The sequence below is a fragment of the Telmatherina bonti genome, assembly GCF_933228915.1.
Source record: "Telmatherina bonti genome assembly, chromosome: 16".
In the NCBI taxonomy this organism is placed as follows: Eukaryota; Metazoa; Chordata; class Actinopteri; order Atheriniformes; family Telmatherinidae; genus Telmatherina; species Telmatherina bonti.
In genome coordinates, this window is record NC_136614.1 from 12,181,857 (window position 1) to 12,199,985 (window position 18,129).

At 38.8% G+C, this 18,129-nt stretch overlaps 1 protein-coding gene across 1 annotated transcript in view; it reads left to right on the forward strand.

Moving 5' to 3' along the window:
• Positions 1–8,857, forward strand: part of rfx6 (regulatory factor X, 6) — a gene marked incomplete at both ends in the record, with an annotated part of 30,588 nt that extends 21,731 nt beyond the window's left edge. The window contains 6 exons of the mRNA XM_079255928.1: positions 700–822; positions 3,366–3,572; positions 6,161–6,467; positions 6,936–7,294; positions 7,767–7,967; positions 8,679–8,857. Coding sequence (XP_079112054.1) covers positions 700–822; positions 3,366–3,572; positions 6,161–6,467; positions 6,936–7,294; positions 7,767–7,967; positions 8,679–8,857 — 1,376 coding nt within the window. The remainder of the gene's footprint in view (positions 1–699; positions 823–3,365; positions 3,573–6,160; positions 6,468–6,935; positions 7,295–7,766; positions 7,968–8,678) is intronic.
• Positions 8,858–18,129: the final 9,272 nt, after the last annotated feature.

The window sequence follows — 18,129 nt, forward strand, 5'->3', positions numbered from 1 at the left end:
GGAGTAATAGGATTTGGGGTCTGTCACAGCATCACAAACTACATAATAAAAACATGACCATAAAGAAAAGACCATTTTTCAGAACATTCTTTTAAAGCTTTTAAACACACACACACATTTACATCCTCGTTACAGTGTTTTTATGTGCTTTATATTATATTTTACCTTTTTATTTTATTTGGGCCAAAAACTGCAAAGCTTTTGGATAAATATAGTACTTAGTATTGTCAGATTCCCTTCACACACACACACACACACACACACACACACACACACACACACACACACACACACACACACACACACACACACACACACACACACACACACAGAAATAAAGATGTGACACAAGCCAGCCTGAAGCAGATTGCTACAATAGCATCATAAATTGTAATGGCCAGACTTGCCTTGATTACATAGCATCTTATCTGTGGTTAGTGTGCCCTCTGTTCAAACACATGCACACAGGCTGTGTGTGTGTGAATAAACACTGACCATTTAGTGGGTCCCGCTCGATGTGAAGTCCTTCTGAAGCTCAAACACAAACCTGTGGCCCTGCAGGTCAAACAAAGACCAGCTTGGTCCTAAAGGTCAAACAGAAAGCCATCAGATGCGAGATCGGTTGATTCAGGTTTTAAAGCAGTTTTGGATGTTTTTACAGTGACAGCTTGTCTTTTTTTTTTTTTTTCATGTTTACAGGTTCTTTCCATTTGATCAGGATGCTGTTGGATGAGTACATCCTGTTGGCTCTTGAAACTCAGTTCAACAGAGACAAGGACCAGGATCTGCAGAACCTCCTGGACAAATACATGAAAAATGCAGGTACTGAGCATCACAACATCCCAACCATAGACCGTATATGGAAGATGTATGGAGCCTCTGGCGGTGAAAAGTGAAGTCGAAACAGAAGTGCATAAAACTGCAGTTCCCCCTTCATCCACTAGGGGCTGCAAAACAGAGCAAATCCCCATAGAATCCCATGTTAAAAAGACCAACTTCACAGCAGAAATAAACATGTTTACAACCTGGTTCAAAAATCCATTTTCGCCCATTTAAAAATAATTTAATTGAAAAATTCTGCATATTTAGGGGCGTGTCCTTTTGATTGACAGGTACCCGATCTCCCGCTTCAAGTAAGAAGAACGGAGAACAACCGCGGTTTTTAGTCGGTTAACAATATGACTTAGCTTTAACCCGCTTATCTTTGTTAGCTGGTTAGCTCCTGTTATCTCCAGGTTAGCTTGGTTAGGTCTTAGCTACAGAAAGATCGGAGTTCGCTCGATGTCAATCATCCACTATGACACTCACAGCCCCCCTCTCAGCTCCACCTCCTTGCCAATATTTGTATTTTCCGGGCGAGACGACACGCATGCCCCTGCCAGGATGGCGATGGTGGGAACCGCTCACCGAGCTTCAGTTCAGCGCTTCAGAAACCTACGGGTGACGTCACAGAGGCTCCGCCCATCTTTTATTTACCGTCTATGATCACAACTGATGGAAAACTCATCGAGCTCCATCAGATTGCACAAAGAATGTCGAAATGCAGAGCATGTTTATTCACAAGGCGAGCATGTATGTTCATGTGAAAAAGAAAGTGTGGAATCCATCACTTCTAAGCTTTGATGCTTCTGTGTACGAGGTTTCATAATTGGATTTTTATTGAATAAATTAGATTTGATTCAACTTAGGTAAAATAAAGAAGCTCTGTGTGAAAAAAATCCCCTGCTCCTGCTAATATTGGGATTAAGATAAGTAGCACGCAGACGCAATTGATCTAATGCATCTAATTAGCTGATCATCAACAAATATAAGCTCCTCCATAAAAGAAGGTTGGACAGTGTGCCAAGGAGGAAAGACATCAGCAATGACCACAGAGGAGCAACTGTTGCTGTCAACCATTCTCAGATGGGTTATAAAGTTATTTTAAACTATCTAGTGTTCATAATTCTATGTTAAAACAGACCTACGTTGTTGTTTGTTAAAAATTCAGGTGAGTAAAATAAGGAAAAGCCTGAACAAACATGACTTGTTAGGAAGTGTTTCAGGAGAAATTCTCTTCTGTCTACAACAACATGGCAGCACAGTTCAGGTTTGCATTGTTATTTGGACACATGAGATTGAATGTTTGATCACATCTGTTTGCAAATTCCTCATAACGTCAAGCACGGTGGTGGAGGAAGGATGGCGATGATATGGGCTTGTCCTGCAGTCCCAGGACTTGGACACCACGTAGTCACTGGGTCAGCCATGAACCCCCCTGCATACCAACAGGGATAGATTGGCTGAAATGGCATCATGCAACAGGATAAAGATCCCAAACGCAGCAATAAATCTACAACAAAGTGTTGCAGAGATCCAGTCAAAGTCTGGACCCCAAACTGAGTGAAATGTGGGAACCGAAGAGAGCTGTGAGGAAACAAATGCTGTAAAACCCTAAAGGTCTGAGATGCTGGTCTATAGATAATTAGGTGAGACTGACGGTGTATTGACATGAGGATAGACCGTTGGACTTGGTCTGATAGGGGACTCGGCTCAGTTGGGGGGGGGGGATTTACTCAGGACCGAGACTGCGTTCACGCTGCACTACTGATTTGAATCTGACCTTTAAAAAACAAGTGTCTCACTGCCCACCAGAGGCAAAAACAGATGCAGCAGCACCAGACCTGAGTGGTCTGGTTGATCAGAGTTCTATCAGAACTTTGACCAGATTCTTCCAGGTTTCCCCTGTTAGTTATTTCTCCCGTCCAGAACCGTCTATCATCCCACGTGCGTATGTTTTGGTTGTGTTTACCATCAATGTGGGTGAAGATTGTGCACTGAACCCACCATTCACTTTGTTTTATAGTCCGCTTCCTGTATGTGGGCTGCTTGAAACGGACCAAGACCTGCATTTGTAGGCGGACTGAGTCCACGTCTTTGATCCCCAACGACACGTTTCCCCAAATGAAGCCAACTTTCCGAGCAAATGGACTCTGATTCTAATCAGAAACACTGGTGTGAACGTCCTCAGTGGTTCTGCAAACCCTTGAACCCTGGATTTTACGTCTACACCTGAAGTTGTTTACTGCATGAGCCTCATTTTAAGACCTGGTGAAGACCAGGTTATTTTCTTTTTATGTCTTAATATAAAAGAGAGAAAAAGGGAAAGGAAGTTCATTCTTTTTCACATGACTTCATGAAACACTGAGAGTTTAAATGACATTGAAGCACATGTGCATGTCAGTAGGTCACGTTGAAGACAGTTTCCTGAGGATGCATTGCTTCAAACTATAAAATGAATCATGATAGAAGAATAAATGTGCATCATCAAAGTTATTTTATAGAGAAACTTTAGGGGTTGTGATATTGCTTGTCCTCACCTTCAGATGCCAGCAAAGCTGCGTTCATGGCCTCGTCCAGTTCCTGCTTCCTAGCCAATCGCAACAAATCCTCTGCTCCCACTGACCAATCTGTGAAGAACGAATCGATGGGAGAACACACCTACATGTCTCTGTCCACCAATCAGCACCAGAGTCACAATGCAAAACCTGTTCTCTACCCGGGGACCGACTCTTCTGGGTTCACGGTCTCAGGTAAGAAAAAAAACTACTTTTAAATGTCCGATCTCACCATACAACATGGATTCTTCAGCACATCTAAAACAACAGAATGGCTGAGCTGCTTTGTTCAGATGGCAAATTATGTGGTCAAAATGGTGCATGAATAAAAAATAACTTTTAGTTTCTGGATGCAACAAGTTAATCTGCGCATTTCTCCTCTGCTCACATCTTCACATTCCTTCTCACCCGTTACACACTGCGGGACTTCCGGGTAATCGAATGGTGTGGCAATACGTTTAAAGCAGCTCAAATATATTTTACACTTTAAAACACTCTCAGCTTATTTCAAGTCACAACCTTTTGCACAGTTATTGGTATTTACTCACAGTTAAACTGCATGTCAATTAAAATGAGCTCAAAGGATCAATAAAGGAAGATTTGCCTCGTGGTCTCACGCTTGATGCCATGTCTAAGCTTGCAAGTCGCTTTCTGCTCAGTTTAAAACTTCCTTCAGCAGCTACGTTTGACCAGGTGCGGGCCAAAAGACCATGGCCAGCCGGTGGCTTTTCTGGCGTGCTGACAAGCTGGAGAAGCTTTGCTCAACCAGTGCTCAGCCAAAGTGGTTGATCAGGAACATGGATCCCCAACCCTGGTCCTCGAAGATCGGTGTCCTGCAGGTATTACAGGTATTCCTGCTGGGACACACCTGACTCAGACTCAGATAAGCTCTGCACATTTCTGCTAAATACACAATGATTTGAATCAGGTGTGTTGTAGCGGGGACACTTGGAAAACCGGCAGGACACCGGCAGGGCCTGATTAAAAGTGCACAGGCCCCTGGGACACCATAATATTGTGAAAAATGTGAATGACACACTGTGAAAGAGCATTTCTAAAATCTTTCAGCCACTGGTACCAATTACAATCCACTAGACGCTGTGGTGTAACTATCTGGCTTTTACGTACATTTTGTTTCATATCCAAAACAGGTATTTGCCCGATGTGGGCCCCACATGCGCCCATGCCCATAATGCTCATTGGATAATCCGGCCTTGGACACAGGTCCTCGAGGACTAGCATTGGGGATCCTTGATCTGGAGAACTGCAGCAGGTGGAGCAACTGCTGGTTGAAATGGCCACCTAATAGTTTTATGCTGGTTCCCTTTTTGAAAGTTTTTGGGTTAGATGCCGTGATATTTTACTGTAACAATTAAAGCTGAGGTAGGTAATGTTGGGGAGCTAGCAAGACGTGAAAGTGGCGCCCTGTCTTGGCTCCTCCCCATCTGGTTTTGCTCCTTGAGTGAACCAAGGCTTTTCTAGTTCGCAGCTTTTTTCACCAACAATTCTCTCTTTCTCGGCTGTTTAGCGGGAGGAGGCAAATAAACTGAGCCGGGTCGGGAAATCCTTCCTGCATTTTCTCAGCCATGTTTGCCTTCCGAGTTTCTTCTTCACTACTTTGTATTTTCATCCTAACTCGCTGTTTATATGCAGGGTGTAGCTATCAGGTATGCACTGGTGGAGGGGGATGAGGGGAGCCGGGAGAAGAAGCTTACGAAATATAAGAAATGAACAACATTACATAAATGTGACCAATCGGCACCGACAAAAGCAGGAAATGTTTGTGACCCTGAATGACTGACACCTGTTGTCGTCCAATCAAACTGATGTTACCGGGCGGAAAATTGTGATTATGTCTGCCTAGCTACTCCCGAAGCATAGTGGGAAACATAATCACTTTACTGAATGAAGTTTTATGTCGGTGGATTAAAGTTTTGGAGGCAAAACAGCAAAGGTAAGACAGAATATGTAATGATGTTTTTTGAACGTGATGCATAAATTCAGCCTTCTTTTGACTCTGGTTGAGTGAATCTTGGTCATATCGACATTCAACTGGTATGACTGGAATCTGTGGGATGTGTGCTTTCAGTAGAGGTGCTGTTTGTTTGTTTCCATGCCGCTGAGTCGACACGAGGGTCCAATATTTTTGTTTATGTATTTCTGCGGACTTTGTTTACTTGGTCTTTTAATTACCTCCACCAAGGACGTTGTGTTTTCGTCCGAGTTTGTTTGGTTGTCTGTTAGCGACATTACTCAAAAAGTTCTGGATGGATTTTGATGAAATTTTCAGGATATGTTGGGGGTCTCACAATGAACAAATGATTACATTTTGGTGGAGACCCGGAAGAGATCCTGGATTCTGGATCACTTTAAAGTTATGTTGGGTGTTAATCACAATATGCTTGGCGGAGGTCGGCGCTCTCCGAGTGCTTTTCTAGTTCAGTGTGTATTTATGAGGCAGACGCTAATTTACTCATTTAAATGTAACAATTAATGATTAAAACTGTTTTTATATGAAGAAGTAACTAGCGATGTGTGATTGTCACCTCTGAAACTTTCCTCCTTGGGAGGAATACACAGAAAATGTTAAAGTGACTGAGGATTTTTTCTATCTGGCATCACTCTGATCACAACTCATCCTGGTGTTTCGCTTCTTTTGAGGCCAAATATAAAAGTATATTCAGCCTGTAAATGGCTGAATAGTTGAGGCACAACATTTTAACCCTGTTCTGTTTTCTTCTGTTAACCCTGTCTTCTCTTCCTCACCTTTCACCCACATTCAGGTGGTCAGATGGACTTTTCTCAGGTCAGCGCCCCCCTCATGACACCTCCCATCTCTCCAGCTGCACTGGTTCACCGAGGCTCTGTCATCAACCAGGGCCCCATGGCGGGGAGGCCTCTGACATCTTCATCTTCTTGTACCTCTACCTGCTCCTCTTCCTCTTCATCCTCCTGCCTCTCCTCTTTCAGTGTAATGACCCCCTGCCCCTCATACCCAGACAGCCTGTACCACTGCTCACCTCAGACCAGCTCCAGCTATTTCCCTCCAGCCAGCTGCTCCTCAGCTCCAAACTACCAGACTCCTCTCAGGTCAGCTTCTTTATTCGTACGTTATCATGAGTACACCTTTAACACGGTCGGATTTTTCTACTTCAGGTCTGTAGACATCTGATTCAACTTTATTTGTACAGCGCCACTTCACAACAATGTTGTCACAGGGAACTTTACAGACACATCATTTCAAGCCAATTCATACATATCCTATAATAGAAACCAACTGATTGCATCGAGTCATGACTTCGATCCAATCCCCCATCCGGAGCATGAGCGACAGTGGGAAGGAAAAAACTCCCCTTTAACAGGAAGAAAACCTCCAGCAGAACCCGGCTCAGGGAGGGCAGCCATCTGCCTCGACTGGTTGGGGTGGAGACGACAGGAAAGACAGATCAACATGTACAACTGCACTTATTCAGGAAGACCTGCGGAGAAAAGGAGAATTATGGTGGCAGAATGTAACAAACAGGTTGTCTGAACATCATGTCCATGTTGTTGTTGCAGGTCTCAGACCCAGAATCAGTGTCTGACTCCAGTTCAGTCCCAGACCTGCCACCTCTCTCGGTACCCTGCCATCAGTGACCAACATGTGACCAAAGACGTGTTCTACAATCCTCATCCTGCGTCGGTACATCACTCATCCAGCAGCGCTAGCTGCCCCCTGACTCCTTACGGCTCCACAGTGCGGCCGACACCCAGCTATGCTCCCAGTTCAGACCCAGCTCAGGCTGAGCAGGTGATGGACCCACAGACGGCAGCCCAGATTCTGGACTCTGCAGAGGGTTTTGGCTTTGTGGGGGCTGGACTGAACCTCGCTGGTAGTGGGTGTCAGGGACAGACCTACTCTGTGACGGGACACAGCGGTAAGAACTGTCAGCTTTTATAGCAACGCTCAGCAGCGATTGATTAATAATTATTTCTACCATGGGAATCAAACTCCAGTCCTCGAGGGCCGGTGTCCAGCTGGTTTTTGATGCTTCCCCGCACCAACAAATCTGATTCAAATCAAACGGATCCAGCAGCTTCTTGTCAACCTGTGTATTAATGTGAGTCAGGTGTGTTGGAGCAGGGAGACCAGAAACCTGCCGGTCCTCCAGGACTGGACTTTGACACCTGTGATTTATACCTTTCAACCTGTAAAACCTCTGAACTGAAAGATACTTTACTCTGCAAACTGCATCTTATGTGTGTTGTACTGATCCTTGTTGCCGACAAGTAAAAAAAGGTCATTTTTTTACTATTGATATTTACTAGTTATCGCTGTTGTGGCTGAGTGGTGTAGATGTGTTATTTCTTCACCATATTAGATGAAACTAACTCGTCTTTCTGCACCAGGTTACTATGGGAACAGCAGTTACTTGGACAACCAGCGCTTGACGTCCCTGGTTGACCAGCACGTGTCGGTCATCAGCAGCGTCAGCAGTCTGCGCCACTTCCCTCCGATGTTCTCCGAAGTCCACGACCCGCTAAACATCCTGGACGAACCGGGAAGGAAAACCGCAGGAGGCTTTTACAGCGAGGCGGAAACCGGAGCAGGTCAGCGCTGAGATGGGGAGGAGATGATGGGAGAGGGTGGAAAGAAAGCAGACCGGACGGGAGAGTTGTGTTGCTGCGTGCAGAAAGAAGGAGAAAACTGTTTTTAATAACTTTAGTTTGGAAAAGTTTCACTTGAAAGGACTTAAAGATGGAGTATGTAAGATTTTCAATATTAAAAAAAAAAAAACCAAACAAACAAACTAATAAAATAACTACAATCATAATTAGATAGTTTTTTTAAACATGTAGGTTCCAGTCTGTCCATATTTGATGTGTTATTAAATTACAAGTTTTATTTAATGACAAAGACCCTTCTTAAATGTTTGCCTACCAGTAAAAGAAAAGTGCTTTTTGTCATTTGTCATTTATTAAACTTGTAATTTAATAATGCATCAAATATGTACAGACTGGAACCTACATGTTCAAAAAACTATCTAATTATGATTTTAGTTATTTTATTTTATTTTTTTTTAAATATTGAAAATCTTACATACTCCCCCTTTAAATCAATTTATAGTCAGAGAATAAAATGTGGAGGAAAATTGAGCCAGAAAAAAGGATTAAATAAACTTGGGAAGAAGTTGTAAGCAGTCTTTATATGTGTGGAACTGCTGTTCAAAGAAATGCAATTTAACATCAAGACGCCACAAACCGGAAGGAATGTAAGGATTGGTTGAGTCTGAGCCGTTTCCATGTGTTTTTCCTCCTCAGATCATTCCCTCCCCTCGTCAGAATCCGTTCCCTGCATGTTCGGACTTCCTTCTCCGTTCACTTCACAGGACACTGTGTTGTCTCAGCAGCGCGCCACAACGTCCTCAGAGGTACCGGACCTGGTGTCCTCGCTGCCGCCCATCAACACGGTGTTTATGGGTGCAGGCGGAGTGCAGTGACGGATTAAACTGCTGGAGCTCGGTCACCATCAGGTCGTACCGGGAACATGGCTGCGCATGTGCTTCAACGCGCTGCATCAAAGCCGCATGTTGCTTGTATCAGTATATCATCATGAATAGTATTTTGAAAGACGAAGCTTGAATATTAACGAAGTATTTGGGAAGTTTGACGAACTAATTAAAGGATTTTAATTATGATTTTCATTTTTCGAGTTAATGGTTTTCACAGTTTTCGTCATCAGATTAAAACCACAGGAGGTCGATTTTACAAATATGTTGCATCTTTTCATTCCCACTCAAAGTTTATTTATTTATTTCTACGTCTGATTTACAGAAATGAAACACATTTACACTTAAAAAACACAATCTGTGCAGTTATCTAGAGATTAGGGCTGGTTTAAAATAATTTGTAATTATCACAAGATTTGGTTTAATTATTTGGAAGAAAAATGGTATTTAAAAAAGAATTTCTTTGGTAAAGTTTGGGAAAACCATCACCAGGAGATAAACAGAGTAGCAGACTTATGGCTACAGATCCTGACCAGTTGGGAACTGGTCTGACAATTGTTGGATGAATCAGGCGCTAACCGCTGTTTCCATTCCACCTCGATCTCATCATAACAAATAAACCTTCTCTTGATAACTAGTTATCTCCTGAAAAGACTCATTTATTGGGAATAACAGCAAACTGCAGGACTGGCTGCTAATTAACAACAAGAGGACAAAAAAGGGAAAAATAACAAACTCTCCTTCAGCTGTGTTGCTGATTTATTTACAACAGTTATTTGACAACAAGACAAATGCATCTTTATATTTTGTTTTTCCTGCTGATGTAAGGAGCTCAGATTTTAGTGCAAACATAGGAGCAAATGTTAAGTTAGCTTCAGTCCTGTGAATTTTAGATGTTGCCCTGCAGCACACCGGGTTTTCCTCAACAAGCATGTAATCTGAAACATCCAACCTGCAGAATGATGTCCATCAGGAAATAACTTTGGACACACATGACTTAAGTCTTATTCTGGCCACATTGTGCCGTCTACCTACAGCAGGGGCGCCCGAGTCCAGCCTGCAAGATCTACAATCCTGCAACTTTTAGATGCAACATATATCCAACACATCTGAATCAAATGACTCGATTCTTTCATCCACATGTCATCCAGCTCTGCTGAGGCCTGGTGTGCTGGAGGTGTGTTATCCTGCATCTAAAAGTACCAGGATAGCAGATCTCCAGGACTGGACTTGAAGCTGGGGTCGGTAATGTTGGAGAGCTAGCAAGATGTGAAAGTGGCGGCCTGTCTTGGCTCCTCCCCCTCTGGTTTTGCTCCTTGTGGGATCCGAGGCTTTTTTAATTACCTCTGCCAAGGAGGTTATGTTTTTACCGACGTTTATCTGTTTGTGTTCAGGATAAATCAAGAAGTTCTCGACAGATTTTATTGGAATTTTTTCGGAGGTGTTGGGAATGTGAAAAGGAAGAACTGATTTAATAACTAATCCTGACTCCATCAGTCAGGATGGAGTGATCGTCGTCAAGTCTACATAAGTGTACAAGCAGTTTTTTTCTCTCTCCTTTTTAAGTGCAGATTGATATATAAACAAAATTACATACATTTCCGACTTTTAACACTTTCATGCATGAATTAATAAAAAAAAAGTTTTTTTATAAATACACTATTTGATCTCTACAGAAATATGCAATGATACTTTTTTTTGTTAATTGGGGATATTTAGAATTTATCATAATTTATAAATAATTTAAATGTATTTTATAAAATATTTATAAAATAATATATAATCATAATTATATTATGTATATATTCTATATATTATATTATTATATATGTTCTTTTCCTTTTTAAAAGATGACGATGAGAGTCGACATCAGAGTGATTTTTACTGGCTGGAAAGAGCTCAGAGAAGAGGCAGAATCCATTAAGGGACACCACATGGAGAAAGTCTGCCACACTTCATTAGTCTTTGTAAGTTAATCAGTCATTAAAAACACAAATTAAAAGTTTAATTTGTTAAATCTTTGGTTACATCACCGACCATTTTGTGGATTGGTTTAAAAAATTAGATTTGGTTTGATTTGGTTTTAAAATTCTGGTTTTAGTTGGACCATATATGCAATCACTGGAGTCCTGAACCAAACGTTGTCCAGTGGAAAGCTACTCATCACACGCTAACGATGCTACAGAGTACAAAACACAATGAAAATCAAATCAGAAGCAACATTTCCACTGAAGAGGAAACTTTTCAGCTACTGTGTGTGTGTGTGTGTGTGTGTGTGTGTGTGTGTGTGTGTGCGCATGTTTGTACGCCAGTTTCAGGACTTAAACACGCTGCAGTGTGTTAGTATCATTATGTAATAATGGACCTCTTCACGTCCAGCTTTAACGACATGGAAAACCTCAGTAGTGAAGAAGAGCTCGGCCACCTTTAAAATGATTCACTTTCAACAAAATTTTCCAAAGAAAACAGAGAAATTAGATTGTCAAAGGACAAGTGTGCAGTTTTAGGTTGTTTAGCTGGATGTAGCCTGCTGTTTTTCAGATGATGGAGCTCAGGTTGTTTACGAAAAATGATTGCAACTGCTGTAGGCAGTGTAAGACAGATGGAGTCACTGTGTCGTCATATATTTGTAAAATAATTGGCATTCTATCATGCAGAGGCAGAGCATGCCATTAGATTGGTGCTGTTCAGTGGTCTGTGTGACTAAAATCATCAGCAGTCTCCAGTCATAGCTGAAGTTGTCGTGTCCACATTTATTACTTCCAGTTTGCTCTTTCTTGTCAAATGCAGCGAGCAGATTCAGACAGGGAACTGTGCTTTTGTCCTCCTGCTGCAGCCTGAGTCCGTCATGAACTCTTATCTCTTCCAAAGCCACGCTGAACACACACCCCCGTTAATGGCGGAGAAGACTGCATGTATGGAAGCCTGAGGATCAAAGATGGAGCCGTTTTATTTGTAATTGTTGGTTTTATTTCTGTGGGATGATGGAGGCAGATATGACTCAGATAAAAGTGTTTACTTAAATGTTACAGAATCAACAGGAGCAGCGGAGGATGCCTGCATGTCAGCTACTAATGGTGGTCTGCGCACAACGATGCCTCTTCAGGAGCAGATGGATCGTAATAAAACCAGAAGACTGAAGAAGGTGAAATGACGGCTGCTGGGTGAACGCTACGTTTAGGATTCATCCTCAGCTTTAAAATGTTTTTCACTGTTCTACAAAGCAGCATTTAAGTTTATCAGTCAGGGGATCAATATTCATATTCATCATTTCATCACTTACCTAAAATAATACAGTTTTATGCAGAAGTTGAGGATTTTCTGTTTGCTGCCACATTTTTATAACAACCAAACATTATTTCATCTGATCCAACTTGGTATTTCTACGTTGTGTTTAGGTGTCGGTGCAGGAAGTGGATGTGTGACATATTACTTTATTTATCCAGTACACAGTAGTAGCAGCGGCAAGTAGGAAGTCAGGCTAGAAGAAGCAGAAAAAAGTGCTCAGATAAAAAAAAAAAAAAAAAAAAAAAGAAAAAGTACATTATTACACAAAAAAGGATGTAATGCATTTTATTTGACAAATATTAATGAATTTAATGACTGAAACTTCATAAAATGCATCCCAGAAAGCAGGTATTTGTTTTTGCACAGATAGATTAATTTAACAGGATAAAAACGAGCAGAACGCTCCAACTAACAGAAGGCAAAAAGTACATTATGATAGTTATGTAGGAATGTTCTGCTTTCTTGATTCCAAACATTTTATTTTTCATGGATTTATGGACTCTTTTTGTATGAAATCATAATTTAACCTTTATTTTATTAAAGAGAAAAAGATGGCAATAAAAAGATGCAGATTTTTCCTTCACATGTCCAGTTTAGTCAAACTGTTGAAGGCCAGACTGCTTATTGTGTCGAGATCTGAGCGTAAAACAAGACAAAAAAAACTCCTGACAGCAACGAGCAAATCAAGAGACGGTTCAGGGATTTTTCAGAAAGTGTATCCTCACATATAAAAAAATCCAAACAAAATTACATAATTAGAAAAAAGACATGTCTCAAATCCAGGATATCTATTTACACAACATGATGCATATTCTCAAAGAACTTTATTAAATCTGACAACTGTCTTACTACTTTTTTATGTAGTAATTTTCCTTCATAATAAGGACATTATTAGGTGACGACATTATTATGGGATGAAACTGGAAAAAACTCTGTACAAATCAAATACATTTATTCTCTTTTTGCAATATTAAGCAAACCCATACAGTTACAGATGTCTGGCTATGATGAATGATTTGATATCCCCCCCCCCCAAAAAAAAAAAAAAAAAAAATTTTTTTTAATTAATTTATTACACTTTATAATTATTACTCTTATATATTTTTTAATTAAATTAAATTTAATTAAATTAAATTCAAAACAACATTAAAGTAGTAAGTATAATGTGCCAATAAATGAGAATGACATAAAAGAACATATTTATATTCAGGACGAACCTGAATAATCATAAAGTAGTTTAAAATGTAAAAAAAAAAACCCTGTTATATTGTGAAAAGATCAATGCATGTCAGCTTGACGCAGGTTTAGTGAATGGTGGTGACGTGGCTCTCCTCCCGTCTTGATTGGTTTTTATACGTTATCTACTCAGGGGGAAAAATCCATTTCAGGTGCTCGTGCAGCAGCGCAGGAACAGATGGCGGCAGATGTAATGATTACAGAATCCCCACGTTAAAATACTTTAATTACTAAGTCAATAATGCCTGCAACAATTGCCAGACCTTTAGTGTAAAAACAACAGAAGGCAGAAGGCAAACTTTAGGCCAATGTTTAACCAGAACTTTGCATTAAAGCTTTTTGTGTGTGTGTGTGTGTGTGTGTGTGTGTGTGTGTGTGTGTGTGTGTGTGTGTGTGTGTGTGTGTGTGTGTGTGTGTGTTTGTCTCAGGTGGTTTTAGTGTCACACTGCTTTGCAGGTAAAACTGTCACTATCACACATAAAGAAGCAGCTTTTAGCTGCAACATCACTGCAGTTTTCATGACTGAAACCGACCCGTCAGAGCATCAAACGGCTTTGATTTTAAGAGATCTGAAACAAGAAATTGAAGCAAATCTTAAAAAGAGGAAAATGTGGGAAGAAGTTGGTATTTAATCTTGAAAAAAAAGAGATATTTCCAAAGAAATATAAATCTTTTCTATGATGTAAATTAATAAAATGAAAAGTAAATTCTAATTATCATTAAATTGTTGGGTAACTTTTTGTCATAATAAAGTAATGGGATTTCCAATTTATTTGACACATTTGGTGCTATAATTTGGCAATTCATGAAAACTTTTAATAGCCTTTTCAAAAAATCTTAAAATGACTAAAATAAAACAGAAAAAGAAAATATCCCTCAAACAAAATTATGAAATCCTACGATGCTGAAAAACTCACAATAAAACTATCAAAAAAACACAAAATAAATTAACATAAAAAGGAAAAATAACAGACAAAACAAAATTTCAGAAAAAAATATCCAAAGAGGCCATATTAAATGACAAAAAAAAAACTTTGTGAAAAAACACAAACAAAAACATACTAAAATTAATTAAATTTCTTTTAAAATATAATTTAAATTTTATATGTAGTATATTAATTAATACATTATTATTATTTAATTAAATATTGAAACAACAAAGACCTACAGAAATAACACAATAAAAGAAAAGGAAAATTCCTGTGTTTAAAAAAAAAAAAAAAGACATTTTCCTCAAAATCTGTTTTTTTTTTTTTTTTTTTTTAAAGGTTTCTATTTTATTACAGTTTTCTTTTTTTTTTAAATTATACATTTGGGTTATTCTTCCTGCATCCATGTGCATTTCAGCATCTGTTGGAGCTTCTACTACAACAAAGCATCTATTATATCACCCTCATCCCTGTTCCTGTTTCCTGTTGTTATATCCAACATGAACAACTCTGATGAACACTTTATTTAAAATCAGTACTGGTGAACCTGATCATGCACAGTAATGAAGTCCCACGTCACCCGAATGCAACACTTTAACTCATCCATGTATTCTGCCTTATAAAAGACAAATGAGGACACTTTTACTTTACAAATACTGTTCATGGCTGTCTCAAAACCCAAAACCTTCTATCTTTGATTCTTCTATTTTTTTTTAAAATATACTTTTCTCTTTATGGGATCAAGAAGAATTTTAATATCTAATTTGTTTACGGTTTAGCTTCCCATGTAATACCACTCATTCGCCACCAGGTGTCAGCATTACTCCGACACTGTCTTCCAGCTATGAACTTTAATCTCACCTGTAGTTTCTTATTGCAGCCTGCTTTGTTTATGTAGAAAATCCTGCTGCAGTTATCTTCCACTGGAGGCGTTTTAACCTGCCATCATAAGCAAAGCACGTTTTACTCATTAATGTCTCAGTCATTAACCAGAGGCAGAAAGAATGAATGCAAGAAACAAAACATGTCACATTGGCCTGAAACAAGCTGATCCAAAACTATTGTGTACATTTAAACGTAGTTTCAAGTATAAATGAATGAAAAAGAAACTTAAGGAGGAGTTAAAGAGAGAGAAAGCTGTAAAACACCTTTTAGTGCTGCAAAGTTGAGGTTAAACGGCACATTAAGATCTAAAAATCAATTTACTTCTTTCAATTTTGTTTGTGGATCAGGTCTGCACAGCAAAAGCTTCTTGAATGTAATAAAAAATATATAATCATGTTTATGTTTTTTGCATTTAAAGCCTCAAATACTCTGTTCAACAAGCTAAAAAAAAAATGGTTAAAAAATAAATATATATGGTGACCTGTCCAAAGTGTACCCTGCCTCTTGCCTGCTAAGTGGTGGGATGGGCTCCAACTTCCCCGCAACCCTGAAATAAGCAGTTCAGGAAATTACAGAATGAAAAACTACATATACAAAATTAGTTTTTCTTGTCAGGCTAGTACATGACTCGGATCCATATGTTTAACTGCCAGATTAATATGAGGTCATTTATTTATTATAATTTAGTCCTTGTTATCGTTATTATTATCATATTTACTAGTCATTGTTATGAATGTAGAACAAGAACGCAGAATGATGCACCTCCTCCCCGTCTTTACAGACCTTATAATCCACCTGTAGGAGTCACCAGTGCAGCAGGTAATGATGCAACTAAATATGTCAGACCCAGCAGGGTCCATGTCAGATTGTGGTCCTCATAGGCCACAATCCTGTAGGTTTTTTTTTTTTCCTGCTCCAACACACCTGAATAAAATTATTAAGACATTGTGCAGAATTTCATTGGCTTTTAGATCCATTTATTGTTAACCAGATGTGTTGGAACAGGGAAACCTGCAGGACAGTGGACCTTGAGGAACCACTTAGGACACTCTAATCCATGCACTGTTCGATGAAACAACTAAAAAGGTCTGATGTGTCCACTTTGAAAAGGTAAAACTCACCTTGGGAATTTATTCCAACACCCCCCATTAAAGAAGGAAAAAATAAAACATCTCCTTGTGATATAAGCAGAAATTGACTAAAGTAATATTAAATAATAAAAAAAAAAAAAAAGATGAAAATCAATACATTATTTTCTAATTCTGGTTCAATCACAGTATTTTTATTTTTTTTTTAAAAAGGAAACAAATATGATAAATTATGTTACATCATTTATAAACTAATATTTAGTTGAACAATCCTTTAATGTTTCCGCTCCAGTCAGGTGTTTTCTGTTCCTCTCAGTCAGACTTCTGCACCTGTTGACAGGTATTTTGTCCCACTGTTCAACAGAAAAGTCTCTAATTTCTCCAGGACCAATTTCATCTGTTTTTCTTCAACTCAATTTTAACCAAAAAAAAAAAAAAAAAAAAAAAAGGCGGTTTATATCACTAAATTATAATTGAGAAAACTTTTAGTCATTGTTCCTTTTTCAAGTCTCCAGTTATTTGAACGCATGTTGTAAATTTAACTCTTTAATGAAAAGGGATGAAGACACAACGACTGTATTCTCAGTCTTCAGATCCAACATTTGACACGTTTAAAACTCTTCATCACATGAAAAGACGTTTTGTTACTGAGTGATGCTGAACAGAGAGAATCCAGACAGATAACGAGTAAAAATCTCTGCAGCAGATATTAAATTTGATCTCTAGTGAATCCGTCTCACTGTTAAATGATGGACAATGATAGTTTTAAAATGACCTTACGATGCTTCAAAGATTGCTGATGTCTTTCCTCCTTGACGCGAACACACACCTGCATACTTCAACCCAGCAGACTGGTAAAATGTCTGCTTTTACAGAGGAACTCCTCTCCAGTTTTCTTTATTTTTCAATAGGAATGTTCATCTGAAGTTGTTTTTATCTCATTGTAAGATCTGGTGATGTTGTATTATGTCCTGATAAATAAAAGCTTAGAAAGAAACTTTCTTTTTCACATAACTATCTTTCAAGTTACTGTTCAAAATTCATTTTTAGATTTAAAAAAAAAAAAAAAAAAAAAATTAAAAAGCACTTCTTTCATTATAACTTGGGGCATCACGGCATTGTTAATGACACATTTATCTGTAGGACACAAAAAGCACATTTTTAGATTAATTAGAGTTTTAAGAGAGCAGGTTTTTAAAAAAAAAAATTTTTATTTTTTATTTTTTTATTAAAATCTTTCCTTTGGTCCTTTTATCGAAGTAATATTTCTACAATCACATAAAATCTGTGGTCAAATATCAAGGTTTTATTAAAAGAAGTTATTTGGATTTCTCCAGTGAGTGTTTCTTTAGCAGTGAGCATCAACATGTTTGATTGTTTTGTATTTTAAGTCGGAGCTCTTCAGCATCTCCGCAGCACTTGTACTTGTACGTTAAAAAGAGTTACCTGTTTCAGACTCAGAGACGTTGGAGCTACAGGTGAATACCTGGAAAACTTGCTTAAATTTATAAAACATAGCTTCAAGCAACAAGATTGAGTATTTTTATGTATTTTTTCTGTGTATTTTTACGGGTAAAACTCTGAAGATCTGTGTTTTGTTTGTTTTAAAGCTCAAGCAAAAATCTGATGATTCAAACATTTAGGACTATTTTATTTCCTTTTAAAACTGCATTTATTATCTGAAAAGTGCAATAAATTTGAACAAAGAGGTTCACATTTCAACCTAATTTATGTTGTGAAGATTAGGTTGTAAGATTCTTTCTTGCTAGTTGATATTCGGGGTTAAAATATAACTTTTCTTTTATGACACTACTAGATGTCAATGTTAGTGTCCACA